At 38.1% G+C, this 27856-nt stretch overlaps 1 protein-coding gene across 5 annotated transcripts in view; it reads right to left on the bottom strand.

Moving 5' to 3' along the window:
- Nucleotides 1-16885: 16885 nt before the first annotated feature.
- Nucleotides 16886-27856, bottom strand: part of hdac4 (histone deacetylase 4) — a 177809-nt gene continuing 166838 nt past the window's right edge. For all 5 annotated transcript variants that reach the window (XM_057851935.1, XM_057851931.1, XM_057851932.1 and 2 more), the window contains one exon: nt 16886-25696. In XM_057851935.1, coding sequence (XP_057707918.1) covers nt 25657-25696 — 40 coding nt within the window. In that variant the 3' untranslated portion in view covers nt 16886-25656. The remainder of the gene's footprint in view (nt 25697-27856) is intronic.

Genomic DNA, 27856 nt, shown 5'->3' with positions numbered 1-27856 from the left:
ACGTCCTTTGCCGACAATGGCAGCAAATCAGTTAGTGTGTGTGAGCTCTACTATGAAATGCTAAATCTGTTCAGTATTTCATATATCCAACCTCAAATTTCTGGCGGAAACGGTTGCATTTAGTAAAAACTACAAATGTTCTACCACTGAAGACTAAGAAATGAGAACAAAAACTTTTCCCATTGGGACGGAAGCAAGTCTCTAATTGAATTTGGTACTTTAAGTGTGTACATAGTCAAAGAACACAATATTCGGAGAGTCTTGAAAAATCATTAAAAATGCTTTGAAGTTGCTGTTGCTGCTTTGGTAATGTCTGAAAGTGTATGAGTTAAAAATGGAAGTTTTCAAAAATTGCTATGCTAACTAGGTTTGTTCCGATCATGTTTTTTTGCTCCCGATCCGATCGTTTTAGTTTGAGTATCTGCCGATCCCAGTATTTCACGATCCGATTGCTTTTTTTTTGCTCCCGATTCAATTCCAATCATTCTCGATAATTTTTCCCGATCATATACATTTTGGCAATGCATTAAGAAAAAAATGAATAAAACTCGGACGAATATATACATTCAACATACAGTACATAAGTACTGTATTTGTTTATTATGACAATAAAACCTCAAGATGGCATTTACCTTATCACCATTCTTTCTGTGAGAGGGATCCACGGATAGAAAGACTTGTGACTTTGTATATTGGGACTAAATATTGCCATCTAGTGTATTTGTTGAGCTTTCAGTAAATGATACTGTAGCCATGCCCAAATGCATGATGGGTAGTGGAAACATGACTGTGCGGAGTGCTACTAATTGATATATCTTCTCTGCGTTGGGAAATAACATGAGATGTTTAGAACAAGATCAATTGCTACCTTGCTTTTCCACATTGCTTCTCATGACATTTCTAATCGTAGGGAGAGGGATTGTAAGGCTTTAGCCAATTAAAAAAAGGCTCCAAAGGCTGCCAAAATTCACTCTACTCATTTTACGCTGCCTTTTATCTCTCTATATAGGTAAAACGGCACCATTACAGATTGAGCGCGACAATGCGTGAGTGGGTCTTGCAGTGCATGCATTAATTGCGTTAAATATTTTAACGTGATACATTTTTTTAAAAAATTAATTACCGCCGTTATCGGGATAAATTTGATAACCCTACCTTAAGCCTAAACTAAAGACTCTGGATGAGTGTAACATATTATGTCTGTAACGTTAAATACAATTAGAAAACAATTTAATTAAAAAAAATATATATATATATTTTAAAAAAGCATGGTCGATATTTTTTTGCTGATTCCGATACTTTGAAAATGACATGATCGGACCCGATCGATCGGGACATCTATAATGCTAACAGTTAGCCTATTGTTTTTGTTTTGTTTTGTTTTGTCGCATTTTTCATCAGTCTGTTTGTTGTGGAACCATGCCACCTCTCACAGGTCAGTCTCGGCACTACAACATATGTCACATTAAAAAATGTGTAAAATGGAAAAACTATTGTAAGCATATTGTTTATCCATCCATCCATCCATCCATGTATTCATCCATCCATCCATCCATCCATCCATCCATCCATCCATCCATCCATCCATCCATCCATCCATCCATCCATCCATCCATCCATCCATCATCTACCACTTAATCCAGGGTTGGGTCGCAAAGGCAGCAACTTTAGCAGGGAAGCCCAGACTTCCCTCTCCCCAGGCGCTTCAACCAGCTCTTCCGGCAGCATCCCAAAGCATTCCCAGGTCAGCCGAGAGACATAAGCCTGTTTCACACATGCCGATACACCATGAAAATCGCAGGATTTAAACGTGCAGCCCTTGTATGTGAACACAATTTCCCGGGTCGACTGACACGGAGATTACGCCAACATTTCACAGGTCGCGTCGTTGTATAATGTCCGGGACTTTCCCAGGAAGCAGTGAGCGTGAAAGCAGGCGAGCCGATCGTCACTTCCTCTTTCCTCACAGTAAGACGAAAAGCAGTAAACAAACATTGCAATTATCACCATGGCAAGGTTGAAATAGCTAAATTAAACTAAAAACATAACGAAGTTAAATTGCTACAGGATCGTAGCGCAGAGGAAGAGAGTTCATCGTCCATCTTTGGAAATGTGTGGTTTATTTTGTTGCCGATGTTAGGGTCCGCTACTGCGGAAACAAGGTTGTACTTCAAAGCATAAAACAACGGAGGGACGCGTTCAAGAGTTTATTAAATACAAACAAAAATACACACGATCGCGGAAAAGGGGGAATAATACACATGGGCTCATGACAGTAGGTTGACGGGGATCAATAATACGCAGCAGTAGTACTAAGCAGTAGGCAGAAAGCCGATAATACAACAAAACAAATACACTCAAATACCAGCTGTAAGGTTTTGTGTTGGTTTTCTCCTAGTGTGACTTGTCCCCGTGATTGCCCATTGATTTCACCTGTTGTACCTGCTCCAACCTGTATCCTCCAATCTGCATCCTCCTGTGCTCAACTGTTCCTCTTTGCGTCGTTACCCCTTGTCTGTGTGTGCATATCAGCTCCCAGTTTCTTTTCACTCTTTGTTGCATCATTGTCAATGTCCATGTCCAGGTCAGCATTTTCGCGTCTATCCAAGCCTTCGTGTCCCAAGTAAGTTTATTTGAAAAGCAGTCTTTTGTTAGTGACAGTTTTGTTTACCTCAGTGCTTTCTTTGGATTACCACAGCCTTTGTTTTGTAGTATGTTTTTTGTTGGCTTGAATAAAATAATTTTTTGCACCTTTCATCTGCCTCACCTCCTTTTTCCTGCGTTTGGGTCCATACTACCTGCCTGCCCGCGAACCCTGACACAAGCACAATGTAGGGGATTTCAAAACAAGGGCAGCAGAGGTGTCGAAATGCGCCCAGCAAGTTAATATCTCGACACCCTTTTCTTGGATCGCCTGGGTTAAAATAGAGTCTTGATGAGCTTGAATTGGCTGCAGTTACGACGTTGGGAACGCTCCCTCTGGAACAAAACACGATTTGACTAACATTGTGACAGGCGATGCCGACCAAAAATGACGTAATGTCTGGGTTATAAAATCGCGCCAGCAGCCCTCCCCTCACAGAGAGCGCCAGTGGGCAACACGGAACAAGTGTGTGAAAGTGTCCAACCCGCGTCATTCTCGGGACATCTTTACATGCGTAAAAGGAATGACGCGAGTAAATCCCGCGTCACCTTACACTGGAATTTCCCTGGATACAGTGGGGCAAATAAGTATTTAGTCAACCACTAATTGTGAAAATTCTCCCACTTGAAAATATTAGAGAGGCCAGTAATTGTCAAAATGGGTAAACCTCAACCATGAGAGACAGAATGTGAAAAAAAAACAGAAAATCCCATTGTTTGATTTTTAAAGAATTTATTTGCACATCATGGTGGAAAATAAGTATTTGGTCAATACCAAAAGTTCATCTCAGTACTTTGTTATGTACCTTTTGTTGGCAATAATGCAGGCCAAACGTTTTCTGTAACTCTTCACAAGCTTTTCACACACTGTTGCTGGTATTTTGGCCAATTCTTTCATGCGGATCTCCTCTAGAGCAGTGATGCTTTGAGGCTGTCGTTGGGCAACACAGATTTTCAACTCCCTCCACAGATTTTCTATGGGGTTGAGATCTGGAGACTGGCTAGGCCACTCCAGGACCTTGAAATGCTTCTTACGAAGCCACCCTGGCTGTGTGTCTGGGATCATGTCATTCTGAAAGACCCAGCCACGTCTCATCTTCAATGCACTTGCTAATGGCAGGAGAGTTTCACTCAAAATCTCTCGATACATGGCCCCATTCATTCTTTCCTTTACACCAGGGGTCAGCAACCTTTTTGGTGTGGCGTGCCGCTTTCAAATTTTCTTGTCAATCAGTGTGCCACACCAAGATTAATGACGCACATCCAAATTTTTATATCCAACAGAACAGTAATTCTACTCCCAAAGAAAACAACATGAACATACGTTGAAATCTTACAACTACCATTCTTCTTTATCAAATAACTAAAAAATAAAAGTATATTGTAGAAAATATCAAAACTTGAGCATCATCTTATGTAAACATATCACACACACACACAACCCAGCAAGAAAAGGGGAACAAGCGTGATTCTCAGTGCAGGTCTCTCACAGTACAGAGCGGGCTGTTTTAACCTTCAAAGTCAGGCGACTACTTTGTCTTTTTCACTAACAGTGAATTCTATGCACAATTTTAGATTTTATATAACAAATACAAAAGATGACTACCTTAATGTGATCCCTGGCCGTTTTCCATGAATTTCATGTTTTGTCTCGTAGTTGCGTTTGACACTTGTTGTGCGACACACACACAACGCTCCCGAGGCATAATGCACAGAGCAAGCAGAAGTAACCAGCCAACCAGTTGTTACCGGCACCCCCAAGGGGCCGCTGTCCCCTACAGTATGACCAGCTTACTAGTTAAGCGTAAGAAAAAGAGAGGCAGGGAGCAAGTTGTTGAGAGAGAGTTGTGCGAAGAGCGCCATGAAAAGTGGCTGTGTCCCTTGCTGGTTTTAGTTTTGTTAATAAAAGTCTCCAGCAAAATACCATCCAACATGTCACTGTGTTTTTATACACATCACCACCTCTCTGAAGTAAGCACCGGGCGAATCGACGACAACAAGCTACGTTAATCGCCTGTCCACCACACCCTACGGTGCAGAGTTGCAATGATCAAAAAGTGCAGTTGGTAACACAGTGTACTTCCGCCAGCTCTCTGATTGGTCGGCTTCGTGACATGTTAGTAGCGTGGGCTGAATTAAACGCGCAGAGAAAAAAAAATCCGACAAGCGCAGGAGTCGAGAAATTGGGGAAGAGCTGGAGGTGTGCTCAAAATCCATTATTGCTCGCATATAACGCCACAGGCAGAGTGGGTGAGAGGGGCGGTCCGGTAAAGCCCCTAAATAACAGGGCGCGCAACTGAAAATGCCTTAATTTCCGGTAAAAAGGCACATTGTAAATGGGCTCGCTTCCGCTATCCGAACAGCTAAACATGAAAAGGTTCACACTCCGGATGTTTTCAGTAATCCTTTATGTGTCCGTTTTCTTTTTTATGAAACTAAAACAATGAAAAAATACATGCAATCAGCAACAATGCTGCAAATAACAAAAATGCCATCCATATATGCAAACACAATTAGCCTGTATTCAGTAGTTCTTAATTAGAAATATCAAACACATTTCCCCTCAAACATGCAACCTAAAGACAATATAAATTCTCAATTTGACAACAAAATACTCACAGACGTTGCTCTAAAGAACACAAATGCCACTCAAGTTGTGAGAGTGGAGCTGCCATGTGAACACACTGAATCCCATTTGAAGAACTTTCTATTTGCATTTTTCTTCTACTGTTTTAGAACCAATAAATAAAACGGCCACAAGATGGGGCGCTTGAGCAAGTGATAAAGATACAACCGACAATAAACATAACACGCATTTTTTTTTTTTTTTTTGCCATGCCATCGCGTGTCACTCGTTAACTCTTCGCGTGCCAGTGCTGACACGCGTGTCATAGGTTGCCGACCCCTGCTTTACACAGATCAGTCGTCCTGGTTCCTTTGCAGAAAAACAGCCCCAAAGCATGATGTTTCCAACCCCATGCTTCACAGTGGGTATGGTTTTCTTCGGATGCAATTCAGTATTCTTTCTCCTCCAAACACGAGAACCTGTTTTTCTACCAAAAAGTTCTATTTTGGTTTCATCTGACCATAACACATTCTCCCAGTCCTCTTCTGAATCATCGAAATGCTCTCTAGCGAACCGTAGACGGGCCTGGACGTTTACTGTCTTCAGCAGGATGACACGTCTGGCAGTGCAGGATTTGAGTCCCTGGCGGCACATTGTGTTACTGATAGCAGCCTTTGTTACCGTGGTCCCAGCTCTCTGTAGGTTATTCACCAGGTCCCCCCGTGTGGTTCTGGGATTTTTGCTCACCGTTCTTGCTATCATTTTGACGCTTCGGGGTGAGATCTTGCATGGAGCCCCAGATCGAGGGAGATTATCAGTGGTCTTGTATGTCTTCCATGTTCTAATAATTGCTCCCACAGGTGATTTCTTTACACCAAGCATTTTACGTATTGCAGATTCAGTCTTCCCAGCCTGGTACAAGTCTACAATTTTGTCTCTGGAGTCCTTCGACAGCTCTTTGGTCTTGGCCATACAGGAGTTTGGAGTGTGACTGACTGAGTTGAGGACAGCCGTCTTTTATACCGATAATGAGTTAAAACAGTTGCCATTAATACAGGTGACGAGTGGAGCCTCGTTAGACCTCGTTAGAAGAAGTCTTGTTTGTTTGTAGGTGACCAAATACTTATTTTCCACTCTAATTTGGAAATAAATTCTTAAAAAAAAAAAAAAAAATCAAACGATGTGATTTTGTTTTTGTTTTTTTTCACATTCTCTCTCTCATGGTTGAGGTTTACCCATGTTGACAATTAGAGGCCTCTCTGATATTTTCAAGTAGGAGAACTTGCTCGATTGGTAGTTGACTAAATACTTATTTGCCCCACTGTATGTGTGTGAAAAAGATTTTAGTCTCTCCAGCGTGTCCTGGGTCGTCCCCTGGGCCTCCGGCCAGTGGGACATGCCTGGAACACCTCTTCAGGGAGGCGTCCAGGAGGCATCCAAACTAGATGCCCAAGCCACTTCAGCTTGCTCTTCTCAACGCGGAGGAGTAGCGGCTCGACCCTGAGTCCCTCCTGGACGACCGAAGTTTTCGACCTACAGTATCTGTAAGACAGAGCCCAGACAGCCTGCAGATGAAACTCTTTTCGGCCGCTTGTATCCGTGATGTTGTTCTTTCGGTGACAACCAACAGTTCGTGACCATAGGTGAGGGCAGGAACGTAGATTGACTGGTAAATCGAAAAATCTAGCATATTGTTTATGCTAAGCTAAAGGTATTCACCTTAGGCACACTGCAGCATCCTGAGGCTGGTAGGTCAGAGTAATAAAGCTGGCCCATCTTTTCACAACACCCCCTCTCCATATCGGTAGAACTGCAAATATTGTCGGTTAAGCCCGGACCGTTTGGCTTTTACGTGACGTCTCGCTGATTTACACAATCTGACGAGCTAACAAAACCCGCTCCGCTGGCTGCTGTTGACACTCGTACTCTCTTAATTCAGACTTGAGACAAAGGCACGCTGGAATGTGTTTATCTGAAAGGAGGTGAGGCGCTTGTATTTGCTTTTGAAATGTGTTGTCTTTGCGTTAGTTCCACCACCGATGGGGATTCTCGTCTGTTTATTTGGAGACAAGCTCCAACCTTTGACCTTCCCCGATGGGTGGCGAAATGCCGTCAATGCTACTGTGGGACCCTTGTTGCTGTTACTCAATGACTGACCTCAGGCCAGATTGAAAGCAACATAAATCCTACTTTTAGTTGTCGAGTCGAGCTACGTTTTAGCCTATAAATACACAATAATGACAGGAGACATTCATTTCTTGGTTGAATTTTGAGTTTTTAGTTTCGTTAGATTGGGTCACGATGTGGACTCCCGTCATCTTCAGCTGGTTAGCAGCCAATCACAGGATATTGATAAAAATAACCATTTACCGCTATAGATCTTTTGTGAAATCTGCTGAAATGCTTAGTTACTTTAATTTAGAACTTCAACCTGGGATTTGATTATCATTTATGTTTAATGTACACTGCCGTGTCAATTTTTGGAATGATAAAATGACCAGATTAAAAAAAAAAAAAAAGTTTTTAAATGGTTCATCTTGAAACTTTAAGGGCAGTCAATTTGACCGACAGTTGAAGAAGAGGGTTAGCCAAACATGAACGTTTCTGGAATACAGGAAGTCCCCGGGTTACGATGTACTCGATTTACGTGATTTCGACTTTAGTCTCATCCGCTATTTTGTCTCCAGTATTTTTTTCTTTTTTAGTCATATAAACAGTACGTGATTGTACTTCCCAGGTATTTTTTACGATACTTTATGAATACGATGTGTTCTGTCTACACTAAACGTGAGGTTGTTCAGCTTGACAGACAGAAAACAAAGCAATTGTGGTTTTTGAAGCTTTATACTTCCTTCACTTTTGACAATTTCTAATGCTGTCACACACATATAAACACCTTTGTTCAAAATGACACACATTTTAACAATAAAACACTTGACACAAAAAAATTGGTGTTTAAACATCCATCTAGTCTGATCAATATGTAAATTTAGATTAAATTAGCCTAATTTGCCTAACAAAAATCCGCTATCTTAAATGTTACCAATGCTAACGTATTTACAATTCTCATAGCAAATCGCTCGCTTATAATTCCACAAACTGTAGCTTTAAACTACAGACGATGCCGATCGATCGGGTCCGATCACGTCATTTTCAAAGTATTGGAATCGGCAAAAATGATCAGCCATGCCTTTTTTTAATATATATATATATTTTTTAATTAAATCGTTTTCTAATTGTATTTAACGTTACAAACATAATATGTTACACTCATCCAGAGTTTTTAGTTTAAGTTTAAGGTAGGGTTATCAAATTTATCCCGATAACGGCGGTAATGAATTTTTAAAAAAATGTATCACATTAAAATATTTAACGCAATAAATGCATGCACTGCACGACCCACTCACGCATTGTTGCGCTCAATCTGTAACGGCGCCGTCTTACTTATATAGAGAGATAAAAGGCAGCGTAAAATGAGTAGAGTGAATTTTGGCAGCCTTTAGAGCTTTTTTTTATTTGGCTAAAGCCTTACAATCCCTCTCCCTATGATTAGAAATATCATGGGAAGCAATGTGGGGAAGCAAGGTAGCAATTGATCTTTTTCTTAACACCTTATGTTATTTCCCAACGCAGAGAAGATATATCAATTGGTAGCACTACGCACAGTCATGGTTCCACTTCCCATCATGCATTTGGGCATGGGTACAGTATCATTTACTGAAAGCTCAACAAATACACTAGATGGCAATATTTAGTCACAATTTACAAAGTCACAAGTCTTTCTATCCGTGGATCCCTCTCACAGAAAGAATGTTAATAATGTAAATGCCATCTTGAGGATTTATTGTCATAATAAACAAATACAGTACTTATGTACTGCATGTTGAATGTATATATTCGTCCGAGTTTTATTCATTTTTTTCTTAATGCATTGCCAAAATGTATATGATCGGGACAATTATCGGGAATGATTGGAATTGAATCGGGAGCAAAAAAAAGCAATCGGATCTGGAAACATCGGGATCGGAAGATACTCAAACTAAAACGATCGGGATCGGATCGTGAGCAAAAAAACATGATCGGAACAACCCTACTTTAAACCATTACAAATGCATACACAAATATATATCAGCTGAAACACAGCCTTATGTGGGCCAGACCAGAGCGCAGCTGTCCTTTATCCATATCAGACGAGCCTGCTTCTTGGTCATACAAGTCGGCAGACTAGCCAGACCTAACGCTACCACCAGAGGGCAGTATATCCTCCATCATTAAACAAAATACAGTGTTACCTCGACATATGATCGCTTCGACACACAAGCTTTTTTACATCCGAAGTAAAATTTGACTCACCATTAATTTCTACATCCAACGACATGCTCGAAATACAACGATATCTATGACAGCGCCGCAGTTTCTTCGTTTTCCCGCAAGACGGACGCACGGCGGATTTTCTTGTGAGAGAAATCGACATGGGTTCAAAGAATGTTAGTGCAGGTGGTGAAAAAAATTGAAAATGAAATGAAGATGTAAATGATACAAAAATATGAGCAAGGTGCGCGCGTCCGTGAACTGGCTCGACAATACACCTGTCTTCATACGTTAAGGTGACAATTATTATTGTGGTAACATCGCCAAAAAAAATCACCAGCTTCGTCAGGTTTTTAATCATTTATTTCAGAACTTGTGCAACACAACATGCCTACTGTCCGCCGCAGCTGAACAAAGTGAAAGTAAAAATTCCCTCTCTCACTCTGTCAAGTCAGCCACGCGTTGTGTTCAGGTACACCACGCGAAACACATTCGCCACATTAGAACCCGATTCGTTACATTATTACAGGTATTATTAATATCATTACTTATAATTTTTATTTATGATTTATTTGTTTTGCTCTGTGTAATTGCTTTTTGCAGTACCAGCAGCATTTATTAAGGTTTTGCTGTAGGTTTTTGGGCTGTGGAACGAATTAATGGAATTATAATGTATTCTTATGGGAAAATCCTCCTCGACATGCAACCATTTCGACTTATAAACAAGGTCCTGGAACAAATCAACTTTGTATGTAGAGGTACCACTGTACAATAATTTTGGACTTTTTGGATAGTTATTTTGAGATTTATGAGTACTTCAGGGGTGGAAATTCAGGCTATGTCACCAGCGTAAGAACGGAACTCGTTCGTATCCGGGGGACAACCTGTGTAGCTGGAGTACTCGGAGAAAACTCACGTGACCATGAGTGAAAAATGCAAACAGATGCACATTGCTATCAAAACAAAAACAAAAAAAAGTTTCGTCATCATCATCAAATTTGTATCGGGATAATTATTTGATTATTTTAACATTTCACATTTTAATGTGATACATTTCACATCTTAATGTCATGAGTTTCAGGTTTTATATTACATGGCGAAAAACACTCAGGTGACTTGAAGTTCTGCTCTGAGACCCCCTATTTGTCCAAATTTCAAAATTGTCCCATATGCATGTGTGATACATCATCGGAAAGCTTAAAATCTCAATTTTCTGAGGGAAAATTTTTTTTTGAACAGAAGGGTTTTTTTTTAAAAAAGAAACACTTTTTTAAACAGTAAAACCCTATCTGGAGGTGAAAACACGCGAGAGCAGAATTACGGACGCCATCACTTTAACGAGATCTCCGAAAACTCCATGTTGCATGTATCACTGGGTGTCAAGCCCCAGCTGTGAATGGCCACAACTGGATTTTCTGGGGATTTTATGGTTGAAACATGGTAATATAACAATGGTCGCAATGCAGAAATCGCAGACATCAAGGAGTGGTCGAGATGTTCTTTTTCATATATTTACCCTTTTAAACGTTTTTTTTTTTTTCAATTTTTCTTTGGATCGATTATTAGTCATCTAACATATCGGAGAAAATGCAACAGTAACAAAAAAATACAATTAATCGATAGACATGAGGTGAGCCGTGACTTTTTTACAGACGCCATTTTTTTCATTGTGACTTCATTAGTTTAAAAGTTTAAAATATGCGAGTGAATAATTTCTTAAAGTCGTTTTTTTTTTTTTTTTTTTTTAATGAAATATTAGACATCAATTAATGATTCTAAGTTAAAAATGACAGACATTTTGAAAGATAAATATAATTAATTACCTTCGATTTACGGCTGGGTTGAAACAACAGCTGTTGCGCGATGTCTGTAAACGGGGGTTTCCATGGTAAAACAGACAAATTAAGAATAGTTCGGGGGCTTAATTCCCCATGAATCTGCTATAGCAGCATATAGACATATTGTTCTATCAAACACAGCAGTTGTTTTGGCTTTAAATACAGCATTTTATTTTAAAGAGTAGTGCAAGAGCGAAAACTGCTTTTTCAGTCTTGTCTGTGTTTTCCGTATCCATATCCATATGCCCTGGTAGATTTTACAACTACAATCTGCAAACGTCTTAGATTCCAGGGTTCACGGTGTTGAGCGATGTTCATAATGCATAAATGAAAAGTACTTTCGTTTCCATACAAGGTTCGTCCTGTCTGGCGTGATTACCACAAGATTGTTTTACTATGTATTACAGTGCTGCTGAAGCTTTACAGTAGGTCCTCACGATTAGAACAGTAACACAGTAAAAGGGTCACTTTAGCGGCTATTATGGTAGCGGTAAGGCCGGCAGGTATGAATGGTGCATTTGTACATGAGGATCATCAGCAAACAGAGTCAGAGCCTAAAAAAACAGGTCCTGGTCCTGATGGACTGAACTTCAAAAGGTTTCCAACACTAAGATATGCTTCTTCATAATAAATGGAAATTCTACGAAAACGGAATGTTGCACATTTTACACGGGTTTGGACTTTGTGTTAAGACTAACGGCGCAGCCAGACAGACAGGGTCGTCAGACGCTTGCTAGTTTTGGCTCCGTCGTAGAAAGGAAATCATTCGACGGTAGAGAACCAGAGTCTGCCGCTGTTTTGATAACTGGCACCGCTGTGAAAAAGCTTCTGGGAACATCGCACAACGGCTTGGACCAAAAAAGCATCTCGCTCACAGGGGAACCGGGATATTTCTAGTCTAAATTCATTTTAACAACCAGTATTGTGACAAATCACACTCTTGTGGCTCGGTATTTAATTTATATTCATTATACGGTATATTAGAGCAGGCTCACAGAGACAATATGGAAAATTTGAGATCTTATGCAAATTGTTGCCTTTATGGAATGCAAATCATCAAGAGTGAAATCATTAGATATACTAGTATTTATCTATTATTAATAGGGCTCCTCAAGTTATTAAAAACCGATGGTGATATTATCTGATATAATTTTAAAATGCTTTTATCAGCCGATATGATCGGCTACCCGGTAAATAGAGTTGAAATTAGAGATGAAGTTAGAGTTGTCCGTTATTATTGGGTACACAAAATTTTTGTTGATGACCATAATTTTCGGACTATAGCCCGCTACTCTTTTTCCCTCATTTGGAATTCTGCGGCTGATAGTCCAGTGCGGCTCATTTGTTGATTTATATGGGTTAAAATGTAACACTTTATTTGACAGCGGCATCATTAGAGTGTGATAAGACCGTCATAATTATGACATGACACTGTCATGGGCATTAATCAATGCTAATGACAGATGTTATTGTCATCCAGCAAATCTTGTCACTAACTCCATTTATGTCCAGCTCAGATCTTTCACATCCAGTCAAAATAGAGATAATTTGCTGGATAACACTAAATGACGTCTGTCCTGATAACTATGACGGTTTTATGACAGTATTATGACACCACTATCCAAAACAGTGATCCCTTGTTTATCGCGGTTAATGGAGACCACTCCCCAGTGCCGGCCCAGGCCATTCGGGGGCCCTAAGCAAAATAAAGCAAAGGGGCCCATATTTTTGGCCCACCATTTCGTCACAGTGTACTGTGAAACCCATACATGCAATCCAACCCATACGTCCATATTTTGTATATTAATGAGATTTTGTTGCAGTGCATACTTCAAACTTCTCACCCCAAATGATTGTCAGTACTTACAGTAGATAGCGCCAAACCTTTTTCTAAAAGAGGAAAGAAAGAAAGTTAAGGAAGAACTTTTATTTTTTAAGCTTGTAATCAAGTATCAAAACTCACAAAAAGCAAATAAAGCAAACTGTAGTAAACAAAATAGAATCTAAATTAAACAATTGCCAGATTGGGGGCCCCCTAGTGGTCAGGGGCCCTAAGCAGCTGCATAGTCTGCGTATAGGCTGGGCCGGCCCTGCCGCTCCCCACTGCAAAAATCGAAAATTCGCCTTGTAGAGGCGGTGCTTATTTACATTACATTTTTTTTTTTTTTTGGGCTGTGTTACATGTATCTATTCAAATTTAACAGCATTGGAAAGAGATACATATAAGACGTTTTTTCCCCTTTTACCCCAAAGTATAATCAAAAAACAAACAAACAAACAAACAAACAAACATATGTGCAGTGTATGTATAGTTTAAAAAATGTTTTTCAAGCACTGTTATGATAAAAAAAAAAATTAAATATATATATTAGGGCTTTCAAACAATTAGAATTTTTAATTGAGTTAATCACACCTTAAAAATTAATTGTAATTAATTGCAATTCAAACCATCTCTAAAATATGCCATATTTTTCTGTGAATTATTGTTGGAATGGAAAGATAAACACACAAGACTGACATATACATTCAACATACTGTACATAAGTACTGCATTTGTTTATTATAACAATAAATCCACAAAATGAGATTAACATTATTAACATTCTTTCTGTTAAAGGGATCAACGGATAAAAAGACTTGTAGTTCTTAAAAGATAAATGTTAGTAAAAGTTATAGTAACTATATTAAAACTCCTCTTAATGTTTTTGTTTTAATAAAATTTGTAAAATTTTCAATCGAAAAATAAACTAGTAGCTCGCCATTGTTGACGTCGCCGAGCGGTGACGTCACATTGGCTCCCTGCCGTTCTTCCACAGTGTCTTTAACTACGTAATGTAGTGATTGAAATACACAACAAGGTGTCAATGGCGAGTTTTAAATTACTTAGAAATCAAGCCAATGAGTGTGTTTTGTCCCTTGACTGACGCCGCTGTTCCCTGTTTACTTGTCCATCCATTGTATGTACTTTACATTCATTTGAGTGCTGGCTTCACAACGTACGAGACTTCAGATAGTTTGTATATTGTGACTAAATATTGCCATCCAGTGTATCTGTTGAGCTAAACGAAGTGTTGGAATAGAGTTTGACCAAAGTCTGAGTAAGTTTTATGTGTATTTTGCATAGCTATTTTGATTTGGAATACCACTTCTCTTTGCATTGTTTAGTTGTGTGAGAATAAGACCTCATTAATACAGATTGAAGTGCTTTTCTTTTTGTCAACATTATTTTTTTTTTTTGAGAAATAGGAATATATTTTTGTTGTGCTTTCGCTACATGATACTTGGGTTTGTTGTGAATGAGTTGCCAAAGCTTATGCTAATAAATGGCGCTGTCCAATTAATGCCTGCGTCCACTCCCCTTTTCTGCCTCTTAGCTCTCAATGTGCAAAAAACGGCGTCATTGTAATCTGTTTGAGGCAATGCATGAGTGGGTTATTCCGCGCATGCGTTAAATGCGTCAAACATTTTAACGTGATTAAATATTGTGTATATATATATATATACTGGACTGTCTCAGAAAATTAGAATACACAATATTCTAATTTCCTGAGACAGTCAGGAAATTAGAATATTGTGTATTCTAATTTCCTGAGACAGTCCTGTATATATACACAGGACTGTCTCAAAAAATTAGAATATTGTGTATTCTAATTTTCTGAGACAGTCCAGTATATATATATATATATACATACACACTCACCGGCCACTTTATTAGGTACACCTGTCCAACTGCTCGCTAACACTTATTTCTAATCAGCCAATCACATGGCGGCAACTCAGTGCATTTAGGCATGTAGACATGGTTTAAGACAATCTCCTGCAGTTCAAACCAAGCATCAGTATGGGGAAGAAAGGTGATTTGAGTGACTTTGAACGTGGCATGGTTGTTGGTGCCAGAAGGGCTGGTCTGAGTATTTCAGAAACTGCTGATCTACTGGGATTTTCACGCACAACCATCTCTAGGGTTTACAGAGAATGGTCCGAAAAAGAAAAAATATCCAGTGAGCGGCAGTTCTGTGGGCGGAAATGCCTTGTTGATGCCAGAGGTCAGAGGAGAATGGCCATACTGGTTTGAGCTGATAGAAAGGCAACAGTGACTCAAATAACCACCCGTTACAACCAAGGTAGGCAGAAGAGCATCTCCGACCGCACAGTACGTCGAACTTTGAGGCAGATGGGCTACAGCAGCAGAAGACCATGCCGGGTGCCACTCCTTTCAGCTAAGAACAGGAAACTGAGGCTACAATTTGCACAAGCTCATCGAAATTGGACAATAGAAGATTGGAAAAACGTTGCCTGGTCTGATGAGTCTCGATTCCTGCTGCGACATTCGGATGGTTGGGTCAGAATTTGGCGTCAACAACATGAAAGCATGGATCCATCCTGCCTTGTATCAACAATTCAGGCTGGTGGTGGTGGTGTAATGGTGTGGGGAATATTTTCTTGGCACTCTTTGGGCCCCTTGGTACCAACTGAGCATCGTTGGAACGCCACAGCCTACATGAGTATTGTTGCTGACCATGTCCATCCCTTTATGACCACAATGTACCCAACTTCTGATGGCTACTTTCAGCAGGATAATGCGCCATGTCATAAAGCTGGAATCATCTCAGACTGGTTTCTTGAACATGACAGTACCCAACTTCTGATGGCTACTTTCAGCAGGATAATGCGCCATGTCATAAAGCTGGAATCATCTCAGACTGGTTTCTTGAACATGACAATGAGTTCACTGTACTCAAATGGCCTCCACAGTCACCAGATCTCAATCCAATAGAGCATCTTTGGGATGTGGTGGAACGGGAGATTCGCATCATGGATGTGCAGCCGACAAATCTGCACCAACTGTGTGATGCCATCATGTCAATATGGACAAAACTCTCTAAGGAATGCTTCCAGCACCTTGCTGAATTTATGCCACGAAGAATTGAGAGTTCTGAAGGCAAAAGGGGGTCCAACCCATTACTAGCATGGTGTACCTAATAAAGTGGCCGGTGAGTGTGTATATATACTGTATATATATATCCCCCCCCCCCCCCCTACTGATTAAGCCTACAGTAGAAAAAAAAAATCACAATATTACATTTTTACTACCTTCATTTTGCATCCTAAAATTGATGGTTACTGAAGCACTATACTGCTTTTACACATGTTGTATGCAGTGTTGTTTTTGGCAGCCTTTTTAATTTTTGTCTTAGTCTTTTAGACGATAATACCTATTAGTCTTAGTCATATTTTAGTCATCTCAAAATGTGTTTTTCTTCGTTTAGTTTTTGTCGACAAAAACTCAAAACTAATTCCGTTTTCGTGTATTCGTCTATAAAATTAAAAAAATATATTTCTTCCAAAATAAATAAATATATCCAACAAATTTTGAATGACAGACATTGACAGACGAGTACATATTGAAGCGTCTACAAGGACAAGGCCAACTTGGTGATGATACACAGTCAGCAGGAAAAAAGTACATCATTTTTAATGAATTGTACTCACCTGGATGCCACGAACTGTATGTAAAAAAAAAAAAGTTGTCCAAGAGTTTAAGAGGAAGCTCGCCGTTGACATTAGCCTAATGCGAACGCGAAAAGATGCTATGAGTTACATTTAGTGTGTGATGATCATTCAGCACAGTCCTTTAAAGGTTAAAACAACATTGTATAATCTCTTTGGCCAAGAAAAGAAAACAACTCTTACCGTGTGTGCAAGCTGGAGCGCCTGGAGTGAACATGTGACAGAAACTATTGCGCATTTTCGTCTCGTTCTCGTCTCGTCAGACGAAAACTGGCATTCGTCTTGTTACGTTTTAGTCTCCCAAAACACGTTGTTAGCGCGTTATCATCTTGTCTTCTTCATGAAAATTGTGTTTGTGGACGAAATATTTTCGTTATTGTCATCGATTGCGAAAACAACACTGGTTGTATGATTTTTCCATTTTATTAAACTGCAATGTTCTGGTAATCCTTTCTTTTCTGATCACTACACACACACACACCACACACACGTGCACACAGAGTCCAGTTTGTGAATTGTAAAATCCAAGTTTAATATTGGTCTCAGGTTACCTCAATTACTAAAATGTAACAGGTGCCATAGAAAACGCATGTTCTTCTACAATCAAAATCTACAGACAGGAAAAGACAAGGAGAGTTTGGAAAAATACAAATATGTGCGCGACTACGTGAAGCGGAATGAACGAGTCCAAAAAGGTGACATCGTTGAGCAAACGGCAGCCATGATAAGCGCAATTCGACAGCAAACCGGAAGCGAGGAAAGCAATCGGCGCCTTCAATAACAACCCCATCCAGGGCCTACTACGTGAAACGTACAGTATACATAGTCGTTATAGAATATAATCATTTCTTTTTCATATATATAGAACTCTACTATGAACAGACAATACACAATTGTATACAAAGTAGAAACATTTCCCCACACAAAAACCCCTCAGTTCAATTCCAGACCCTCATCAGTCTTGTCAGCTTGGAAAAAATGTAACACAAGGCAATATGAACAAAATATACAAAATGATAAAAAATACAAAAAATGTCACTGCAATAATGGGAGGATGACACGGTCCTAAAAGACATGTGGCAGGAAAATGGCATTCACTGTAATTGACAGCTATGGATGCCAAATATCTAAAACTGGCAGTGGCTGATCATGTTCCAGTGCCATTGGCAGCGATAGAGGTCCAATCTATTTTTCCCTCCCAGTCAAAATAGTTTGGACATCTATTGTCATCCGTGGCGGCCAATAATATAAGCAATTTTTTTTTTTTTTTTTTTTTAAAACAATGTGACACTTAAATGAAGAATGGAGCTGCCCAGAGTTTAAACACGGAGCAATCTACTGAATGGAGGCCACTTTTATAATAAAATTGACTTTCATATGAGTCAAGTGTTGACATTGGAAAAACCAATTCACATACTTCATGATGACTGAAATGTAAGACTTAGTAACCACTGAAATATTTGTTTAAATTATGTACTGAACCACACTTGTGCCTTGAGATATGAGCAGGGTTGGGCATCGTTTGAATTTGAACGGTTCCGATTCCACGGCTCGATTCCGGTTCCAAACGATTCTCGATTCCGATTCTTTTAGTAGGCAGGGTAAAAAAAATTCCGTAATTAATATTAATTTCTTAACTTCTCCATTATTTTTTTTTTAATTATATGAACTTTCAATGAACTTTGCTATGAATTTCTCTCAGAGCCATTTTTAGCTTGTATGGAAATATCAGTCTTTGAACTTGAATATGATGATGTTTCTTTCCACATGAATGCACTCTCACAAAGATGTTTATTTTTCAAAAGCTTTCAGAGAAAACATTTACACATATTCTTTTGCCTATGTTTTAGAGTGTCTTATGCTGCAGGCATTTTTACATGTTATTGCGCTCCCACTAATGGGCTACCCTAAAGCAGAATATCAAACAAACAAACAAAAACACAACTTGTAAAATCCAGTCCAGATTAGCAACGGGTACAGTATAAAATCATAAACAATTTTTGTTAAGGAAACTAATCATATTTGCCTTCTCAGGCAGTAAGCCTGAGCGTTCTAGACAGATAGTGTCTCCTGCAGTAGAGAACACACGTTCACTGGGTGTACATGAAGCCTGAACGCATAACAGCTGGGGACAGGTGCTCACAGCAGAGTTAGGGCTGTCAAACGATTAAACTTTTTAATCGAGTTAATCACAGCTTAAAAATTAATTAATCGTAATTAATCGCAATTCAATCCATCTATAAAATATGCCATATTTTTCTGTAAAGTATTGATGAAATGGAAAGATAAGACACAGGACGGATATATCCTGTACATTCAACATACTGTACATAAGTACTGTATTTGTTTATTATAACAATTAATCAACAAGATGGCATTAACATTAACATTCTGTTAAAGTGATCCATGGATAGAAAGACTTGTAGTTCTTAAAAGATAAATGTTAGTACAAGTTATAAAAATTTTATATTAAAACCCCTCTTAATGTTTTCGTTTTAATAAAATTTGTAAAATTTTCAATCAAAAAATAAACTAGTAGCTCGCCATTGTTGATGTCAATAATTACACAATGCTAATGTGCTGAAACCCATAAAATCAGTCGCACCCAAGCGCCAGCAGAGGGTGAAAAAACACCAAAAACACAAGTAACAAGTGGACATGACACTGTGCTGTCATTTTAATCTGTTTGAGCAGGGCATGTGCGTTAATTGCGTCAAATATTTCAACGTGATTAATTTAAAAAATTAATTACCGCCCGTTAACACGATAATTTTGACAGCACTAGTAGATAAATAATTGTCACGTATCACTAATGAAGCACAGGAAAAAAAACAACTAATGATGCACTTTGATACGACAGAGTATTAGGGCCAAATTAATACATTTTAAAAAAGGAGTACGAGATTAGTCGTAGTATTGCTACGAGCAAGCTGCAATCCAACTACAGTTTTTTCAGTTCCATTCAAGTTTGATAAATCTCTGGACAGTGAAATCAGAGGCCTTAATGTCAAATAGGCTTTGCTGTTTTGTTTAGCATGCTTCTGCTGCTGCCTTGTGACATATTTTTCTACATCTGCGCATGCGTGTCACTTTACTCACTTTACTTATTCTTATTGTTTGTTTCTATGCATTCGTTACATTTTTCAGGCTATTTATTTGATTAAAACCTGAGTCACACAAAACATTGAATATGGCAAAAAAATTGGATTTGTGCATCAGGACCTGTGCTCTTAACGTAGCCTAAGACAATTAAAATGACAAGATAAAATATGTGAGCTTAGTGCTAACTTTGAGGCTGCAAAAACTAATCCATTAAATCGATTAATAAATTACAGTAGCTGCCAACGAATTTGATAATTGATTTTTGACGGGAGCTATGGTCCATTTTGGTCTTGTTTGTGTCTAATGTGAGGCTGCGCACACCAGTGATTAGTGCAAGAGAGAGAGTTCACTACTGCAACTGCTGCTGCTGTTGGGTTGCTGAATCAATATTATTACGAAGTGTTGCGAGCAGTGCTGTTAATCTTACTTTAAAGAAGTAATTAATTACAGTTACAAATTACTTCTCCAAAAAAGTAATTGCGTTAGTAACTCAGTTACCTGAATGTAAGAGTAATCAGTTACTTGGTAAAGTAACTGGTGATCATTTTCATGTTTTTTTTTTCCTCAAAAAACAGGTCACACAATGGGAAGTTAAAAGGGTTTTTGGGACAATTGGCCCTAGCCCAATTCTTTACCCTTAACTTAACTAGACACAGGGGCATTGCGGATATTGCGATAACTAGATAGTAACCTTTGCTATGTGTGGAAGTCATTTAATGTTGTGAATCAACCGTTAAAGTTGTTAAAATGGCTCCCGTTATTGCATTAGTTGCCTTCTGTCTAGTTTCTATATGTGTAAGTTTTAAAACTGTCATCATTTAAAGATAGATTTAAGTCAAGATTTTGCCGATTTAGGAGCATTTTAGATAAAAACACTTAGGTTCGCTAGGAAGTTTCTCTACACCAGAGCCTTCCTGAGAGGTCTACTGTTTTAAGATGGCGGCTGTTTATTAACGCATATAGTTCTTTATACACGTTGCTAATGCTGCCGTGTCTGTCATTTGCATCTAGTTCTATATTATGTGATATCTACCGTAGCATCATGTGGGCGTAGTTTGTAGGCTATCGGCTACAGTCAGGTATTATTGGAGCCACCTAGCATAGTAGCATCGCGTTTGCAACGCCGTCACAACTCCCTTGCCTCCTCACCACACCTGCTCTCTCGTCTCCGTTAGTCCGTCTCTCTCAGACTTTTTTCGCGTCATTCAACCAACATAGCAACGCATAGTAACGCACGCCTTTCCTGCCTCAGTAACGGTAACGGCGTTGCCAAGATGAGAAAAGTAATTAATCAGATTACTCACTACTGAAAAAAAAATAACGTCGTTAGTAACGCCGTTATATTCTAACGTCGTTATTAACAACACTGGTTGCGAGTTAGATTGTATCTTGTGTTAGATCCGGTGTACCTCCGTCAGAGGTAAGTAAATGAATCCAATTGTATTGTTTGTTTATATTGTTTGTATTCTTTGTTGATGAGATGTTGCTACTTAGCACGGAGCGCTAAGCAACTTAGCGATCATGCTAATCATTGTCTTAGTGTCCATTTGTATTGTGTTTTGGAGAAACATATTAGCACTTGAGTTATTGTTAGATTGTCAAGTTGTCTCATTTCGTTTTTATAAACCCAATCGTGTAACAGCTTAGTCTCCTTTCAAAAACTCCCTTTCAAACTGTGTAATAGAGCGTGCTTTGAAATTCGATTTGGATTGTATTTAAGAACAACTGTTTCATAAAGAAAACTGATTCATGCCAGTCTGCCTCCTCCTTATTTGAAGTTGTTTAGTTTATTAAAAGAAAATAAATGAGTTGGCACAATTTATTATCAGTGCTTTGCAGAACTTTTTTTTTTAATTGAATGAACAGGTCTTTTTTTTTCCTGATTTGTGTACTGAGAATTTTTTTTTTGGTTTTGTACTCAGAACTTAAATTAAAAACTTTAACATGTTTTATAAACTTAAAACAGTACAGTTGTAGACTACAGTTAAGTCAGGACGCTGTAATGAAATATTATCTTTAAAGGAAATAGTCATCCATTTTGTCTTCATCATAGTTACAATATGCCTAAAACAACTTCAAGTTAAATTGTAAAGGTAATTGAAAAAAGTGACATTCATCCAATTAATTGATCATAAAAATAATCGTTAGTTGCAGTCCTAGTTGATTTCTTTTTGATCCTGCAACTAACTGGTTTAGGGAATTTCCATTGATTTAATTTGCTTTGATTTACAGCCATGGTCACCCAACAGACTCAATTCATATCTCAAGGCACAACCATATAAGTTTGTTTCACTACATAAGAAAAAATGGCAATTGAGGACAAAAAGAAAAAAATAATTGAAAAAAAACCCCAACAACATGTGTTGAGTGCATTGAATGAACACACACCTGCCACATTCACCAAAAGCAGACATTTGGGGCGCAGATGTTAAAGCAGCTGCCCCTCTGGAACCTCCCAGGTGGTATATCGTGGTTGTCATAACGACACGTTCCAACCTCACATGTTCAAACATTTACTGGGACGCCGTTTTGTTGAAATATTCGTCTTAGTAAGTGTTGGAAGTGCACTGTGTTCCACATCATTTGATTTTGAAAAAATAATTGAAGTCTAGTTTATTTCTTTCAATCGTTTAATTTTGAAGTCATACATTCACTTCACGCTAGGTGAAAGTTCAAAATTCTATTTTTAGGGTGAGGACTAAGCACAATCACAATCTGAAGGAATTATAAAATGTTTTTAATACAAATAGGAGGTGGAAATTGATATTTTAAAAATTATTTTTAATTAATCTTTATGAGATTCACTTTTTATAGTGAGCTTTTCAAATATATTAACTTTCCTGCTAAGAAGTGCTTAAATGTGATTTTTTGCTCATTTTCCTAAAGTGTCCATACAATTTACTGGGAATGCATTTTGGGGATAATCAAATATTGTATTATCTTCTATAATAATATGGATATGACGAAAGACCACAACCAACTAATTTTTTGTCAATATATATATATATATAAAGTACAGTTTACTTTCAGTAAAAAAATAAAATTGCATTATCGTCATTTTACATTCACAAACATCTGACTTTACTTCGAAAAAAAAAAAAAATTCTGACACGTTATGAATCATAATTTATTTATGTTGGTGCATTCACTGTTCCCTTGAAAAAAAAAGTCTCGTTTTAAAAATAAGGAATTGAAATCACCATTTATCTTTTTAAGCCACCCCCCTCACAAAAAAATTGAAAGATGATTAATACGATTATATATAATATGATTAATTAATATGACTGTACGTATTTTATATAATTAATAGAAGTATTTTTTTTGCATTATATTAAGTCAGTCATTTAAAATAAAATACTGCTTTATACACGTTTTCAGTAGGGTTGAGGTCAAGGGATAACCCCCCCCCACCCATTCCAACTATATACAGTGGTCTGACAAAGTATCTGAACATTTTGGAATTTCTCACATTTTAGCATAAAATCACCATCAAATGTGATCTGATCTTTGTCATAATCACATAGATGAAAATAGAGTGTCTTCTTTAACTAAAACCACCCAAACATTTATACGTGTTCATATTTTAGTGAGGATAGCATGCAAACGATGATAGAAGGAGGAAAAATAAGTAAGTGAACTCTGTGCCTAAGGAGACTTAAAGACCAATTGAAACCAATTTTTTCCCAAACATTTTAAGTCAGGTCTGCGCCCAATCACTGATGAGTGGTTTAAAGCTGCCCTTCCCACTATAAAACACACACCTGATAAGAAATTTCTTGATGAGAAGCATTGTCTGATGTGCATCATGGCTTGGTCAAAAGAGCCGTCTACAAATGGAGAGAGTTCAGCACTTTTGCTTCTCTCCCAAGGAGTGGCCGTCCACCAAAGAAGACGGCAAGAGTTCAGTGCAGAATACTTAGATGTAAAAAGAACCATAGAGTGTCTGCTAAAGACTTACAGAAATCACTGGCACAGTCCAATATTTCTATGCACACATCAACAATATGTAAAACTATGGCCAATAATGGTGTTCGTTGGAGGACTCCACAGAAGAAGCCACTGCTGTCTAAAAAAAAACATGGTTGCTCGTTTAATGTTCGCAAAAAGGCAGTTGGACACCACACAGAAGCCCGGACAACTTCAATCATTAATGGAAGACTGAATTCAAAAGTTTATCAGACTGTTTTGCAGGAAAACCTGAGGCCGTCTGTCAATTGAAGCTAAAAGAGGATGGATGCTGCAACAAGACAATGAGCCAAAACAGAAGTAAATCAAGTTCAGAATGGTTTCAGAAGTACAAAATACACATTCTGGAGTGGCCAAGTCGAAGTCCAGACTTAAACCCAATTGAGATGCTGTGGCATGACCTAAAGACAGAGATTCATTCCAGACATCCCAGGAATCTGACTGAAGTACAGCAGCTTTATAGAGAAGAATGGGCCAAGATTTTAGTCTTGATAGATGAACTACAGGAAGTGTCTGGTTAAAGTTATTGCTGCCAAAGTGGAGGCCACAAAATATTAAATGTGATGGTTCACTTACTTATTTTTACCCCTTCTGTCATTATTTGCATACTATCATCATTAAAATATGAAAACCTATAAATGTTTGAGTGGTTTTAATTAAAGCAGACACTGTTTTTTCATCTGTGTCATTTTGACAAAGGTCAGATCACATGTGATGTTGATTTTATGCAGAAATGTGAGAAATTCCAAAAGGATCACATACTTTTTCATACCACCGTATTTTCCTTAATTTGTAATAATGTGGAACACAGGGACTTTTTTTTTTTTTACAGTGTTCACTACTTTCAATGACCTCCTGGCAACTCCAGTGGGCGTTTCTCAAATTGATGAGAGGAGGAAAAACAAGTAAAAGCAGAGCTAGAAGTTTTGCTGGCGGAAATTTGACATCAGCAAGGCTACTAACAAGCACTCATTGGATGTCTGGCCAAGTTTTGTAGAATTGGGTTGAAAAGGTGCCCTTTTATTGAGCCTGGTTCAAGGCATGGCTCTTAAAATCATGGGCCACCATTGACACCATCCATCTTAACTAGAAGAGGAGTCCTACCAGTCAAAACGGATGGGTCATTTATCGCCATCAAATGGCATCCCATGAGTTAAGTATCCCAAAAAATATCTTTTATTTTTTTTACACTAACAAAAAAAGGCACAAAAGCAGATTTTGTTTTCTTCCACTGTCAATCAGTTTGGAAAGAGAACACCTGCAGACCACATTGGAAAAATGTCATCAAATTGATCTCTTTGTTTCATTCTTTCCGATAATTCAACACAAAAAAAAAAAAGCAGGAATGTTCCATCCTTAGTGCAGTCACATTCTTAGCATCCTCCGTGTGATGCCATGAAAAAGTTAACAAGAAAAAAAATAAAAGGACTCTAAAAAGCAGTATGGTGTCTGTCCGAATGTCCATTCAAAAATGTACATGAGATCACGAGATGAGTGTTGGAAAAGTACTGGCACTAAAGGTTGCGCAACGATGGCGTCTTCCACAAGTTGAGCTTTACGTCACCTGGGACGTTGCAAGGTAGATTAACGTCATCATGCTTTTTACGATCCCTCTCTGCGTGTCCATGAACAGACAGGAAGTGGGGGAGGAGTGGTATTGAGAAGCGTCATGATGTGAGGGCAACACACAAAAGTGAAACAAAAGGCAATTTGTCCTCCTTACATTGGCGCGTCCTCTTCCATCGGTTCTACTTCAGCCCTGGAAAAAAAAACCCAGAAATGTAGCCTCATCTCAGCTCTTGATTTTAAAATAAAAGCACGACATTCAAATTTTTGTGGGGGACATAACTCGAATTTCCATATTTTTGGACCGATTCAAACATAGCAAGAGTCAGCACGCCAGTTGAAAATTTTAACGAGAATTTGTGACTTCTATATTTTCTGTTGTGCTTTCAATTCTGATGTTTTTTGGCAGCACAAAATTCGCAAAAATCAGTTGTCAAAGGTGGCTTTCACCCAGGTAAGTAGTAACCCGTTACATGTACTCCGTTACATTTACTTGAGTAATTTTTTAGAAAAATGTACTTTTAAGAGTAGTTTTACTAAGCTATACTTTTTATCGTATTTTTCAGACTATAAGTCGCAGTTTTTTTTTCATATTTTGACTGGAGGTGCGACTTATACTCTGGAGCAACTTATGTGTGAATTATTAACACATTATTATATCATTTCACATGTTATTTTGGTGTTTTGGAGTGACACTGATGGTTTGGTAAACTTGTTAGCATGTTCTTTATGCAATAGTTAACTCTTAATAGCTATGTTACGTTAACATACCGGCCATGTTCGTATTTCGTTGTTCATGCATCATGTAACGTTATCATACTGTGCATTTATTCAGCATGTTGTTCTCTATTGTATCTTTATTCTAAATTGCCTTTCAGGATGACATATCTGTTCTGTGTGTTGGAATTTAACAAGTAAATTTCCCATAAAAATGCGACTTATACTTCGGTGCAATTTATGTTTTTTCCTCTTTGGTGGGCATTTTATGGCTGGTGCGACTTATACTCAGGTGTGACTTATAGTCCGAAAAATACAGTACTTTTACTTGAGTAGATTTGTGAAGAAAAAACACTACTCTGACTCCGCTACTTTGGGCTACACCAGAGTCGTTACATTTTTCTTCTTTATTTTACATATTAGATGTATTATTTTTTTGCCAGCCATGCCAAGTATCAGTCGCAGCTGTAGTAGTAGCATGTAGCTCTACCGATTTCACCAATGAGACGTTGCAACAATAATCACAAGACTCCATTATTCCAATCAGACGCAAACTTGCCGTTCTATCTTCACGCCAGCCTGTTCAATCATGCGGTGTCTTTAACGCACCGTAAAAAATTAAGTATTTTATATAGAGCGCTGCCTTCAACATGCCTCGAAATTTTAACCTCTCTTCCAGTTTTTATTTAGCACCAGTTGACCACGGAAAACATGAGATATGATTCTTTTAATTTCAAAATAGTAATTATAAAGGAACTATTCAAAATATGAACTATTTATTTTCTCCACCACAGGGCACCCACGCTCTTTGGACGAATAATGTTTCATTTATGTAATTGTTTTTCTCATGTCTGAATTCAAACTTTTTTTGTTTGTTTGTATTTTTAATTGGCTTAATGTGGTTATGTAATGGGTTATTGTAGTATCATTATAACAACAGTTCATATAGATAATTTTGTGCTCAGAAAAAAATACCATTGTTTAAAAAAAAAAAAAAAAATCCAGCAAAAATATAAGCAGTTACTCACAATGCTACTCTTTACTAGACTACTACTTATTTTTTTCCCACCAAATACTTTTTTACTTGTACTAGAGTACATTTTTTGGACGACTAATTTTACTTTTACTTGAGTGATATTATTTTGAAGTAACGCTACTCTTACTTGAGTAAAATTTTTGGCTACTCTACCCACCTCTGCTTTCACCTAAATGATGCAAATTTTTAGACTTTCCCCTCCCTGTTCAATAAATTCCTACCCTGAATGCTTTAAAAAAGTCTGTCATATCAAATGCTCAAATTACCGTAATTTCCCGAATATAGTGCGCACTTTCCCCCCCCCAAATCAACTTGTAAAATCATGGTGCACATTATAAACGGGTACATGAATGGAGACAGAAATATGTGTGTGTATTTATATATATACCGTTTTTTTTTTTTAATTGACACGGCCACGTTGTGTTGAAGAAACGTATGCGGCGATCCGTTGCCGACCATTACAGTACGTGACGTCACCATTTTGTTTCGGTAATACTTCACTCTGATTGGCCGAATTATTTCGTCTGTGTTAAATTCTGCTTTTTTTACTCTTCATAAAGCACAGAATTTAGTTTCTTGAACTCATTTGAGTCAACGTTT

The sequence above is a fragment of the Corythoichthys intestinalis genome, chromosome 12 (assembly GCF_030265065.1).
Source record: "Corythoichthys intestinalis isolate RoL2023-P3 chromosome 12, ASM3026506v1, whole genome shotgun sequence".
Lineage (NCBI taxonomy): Eukaryota > Metazoa > Chordata > Actinopteri > Syngnathiformes > Syngnathidae > Corythoichthys > Corythoichthys intestinalis.
This window is presented reverse-complemented; position numbering and strand designations above follow the sequence as displayed.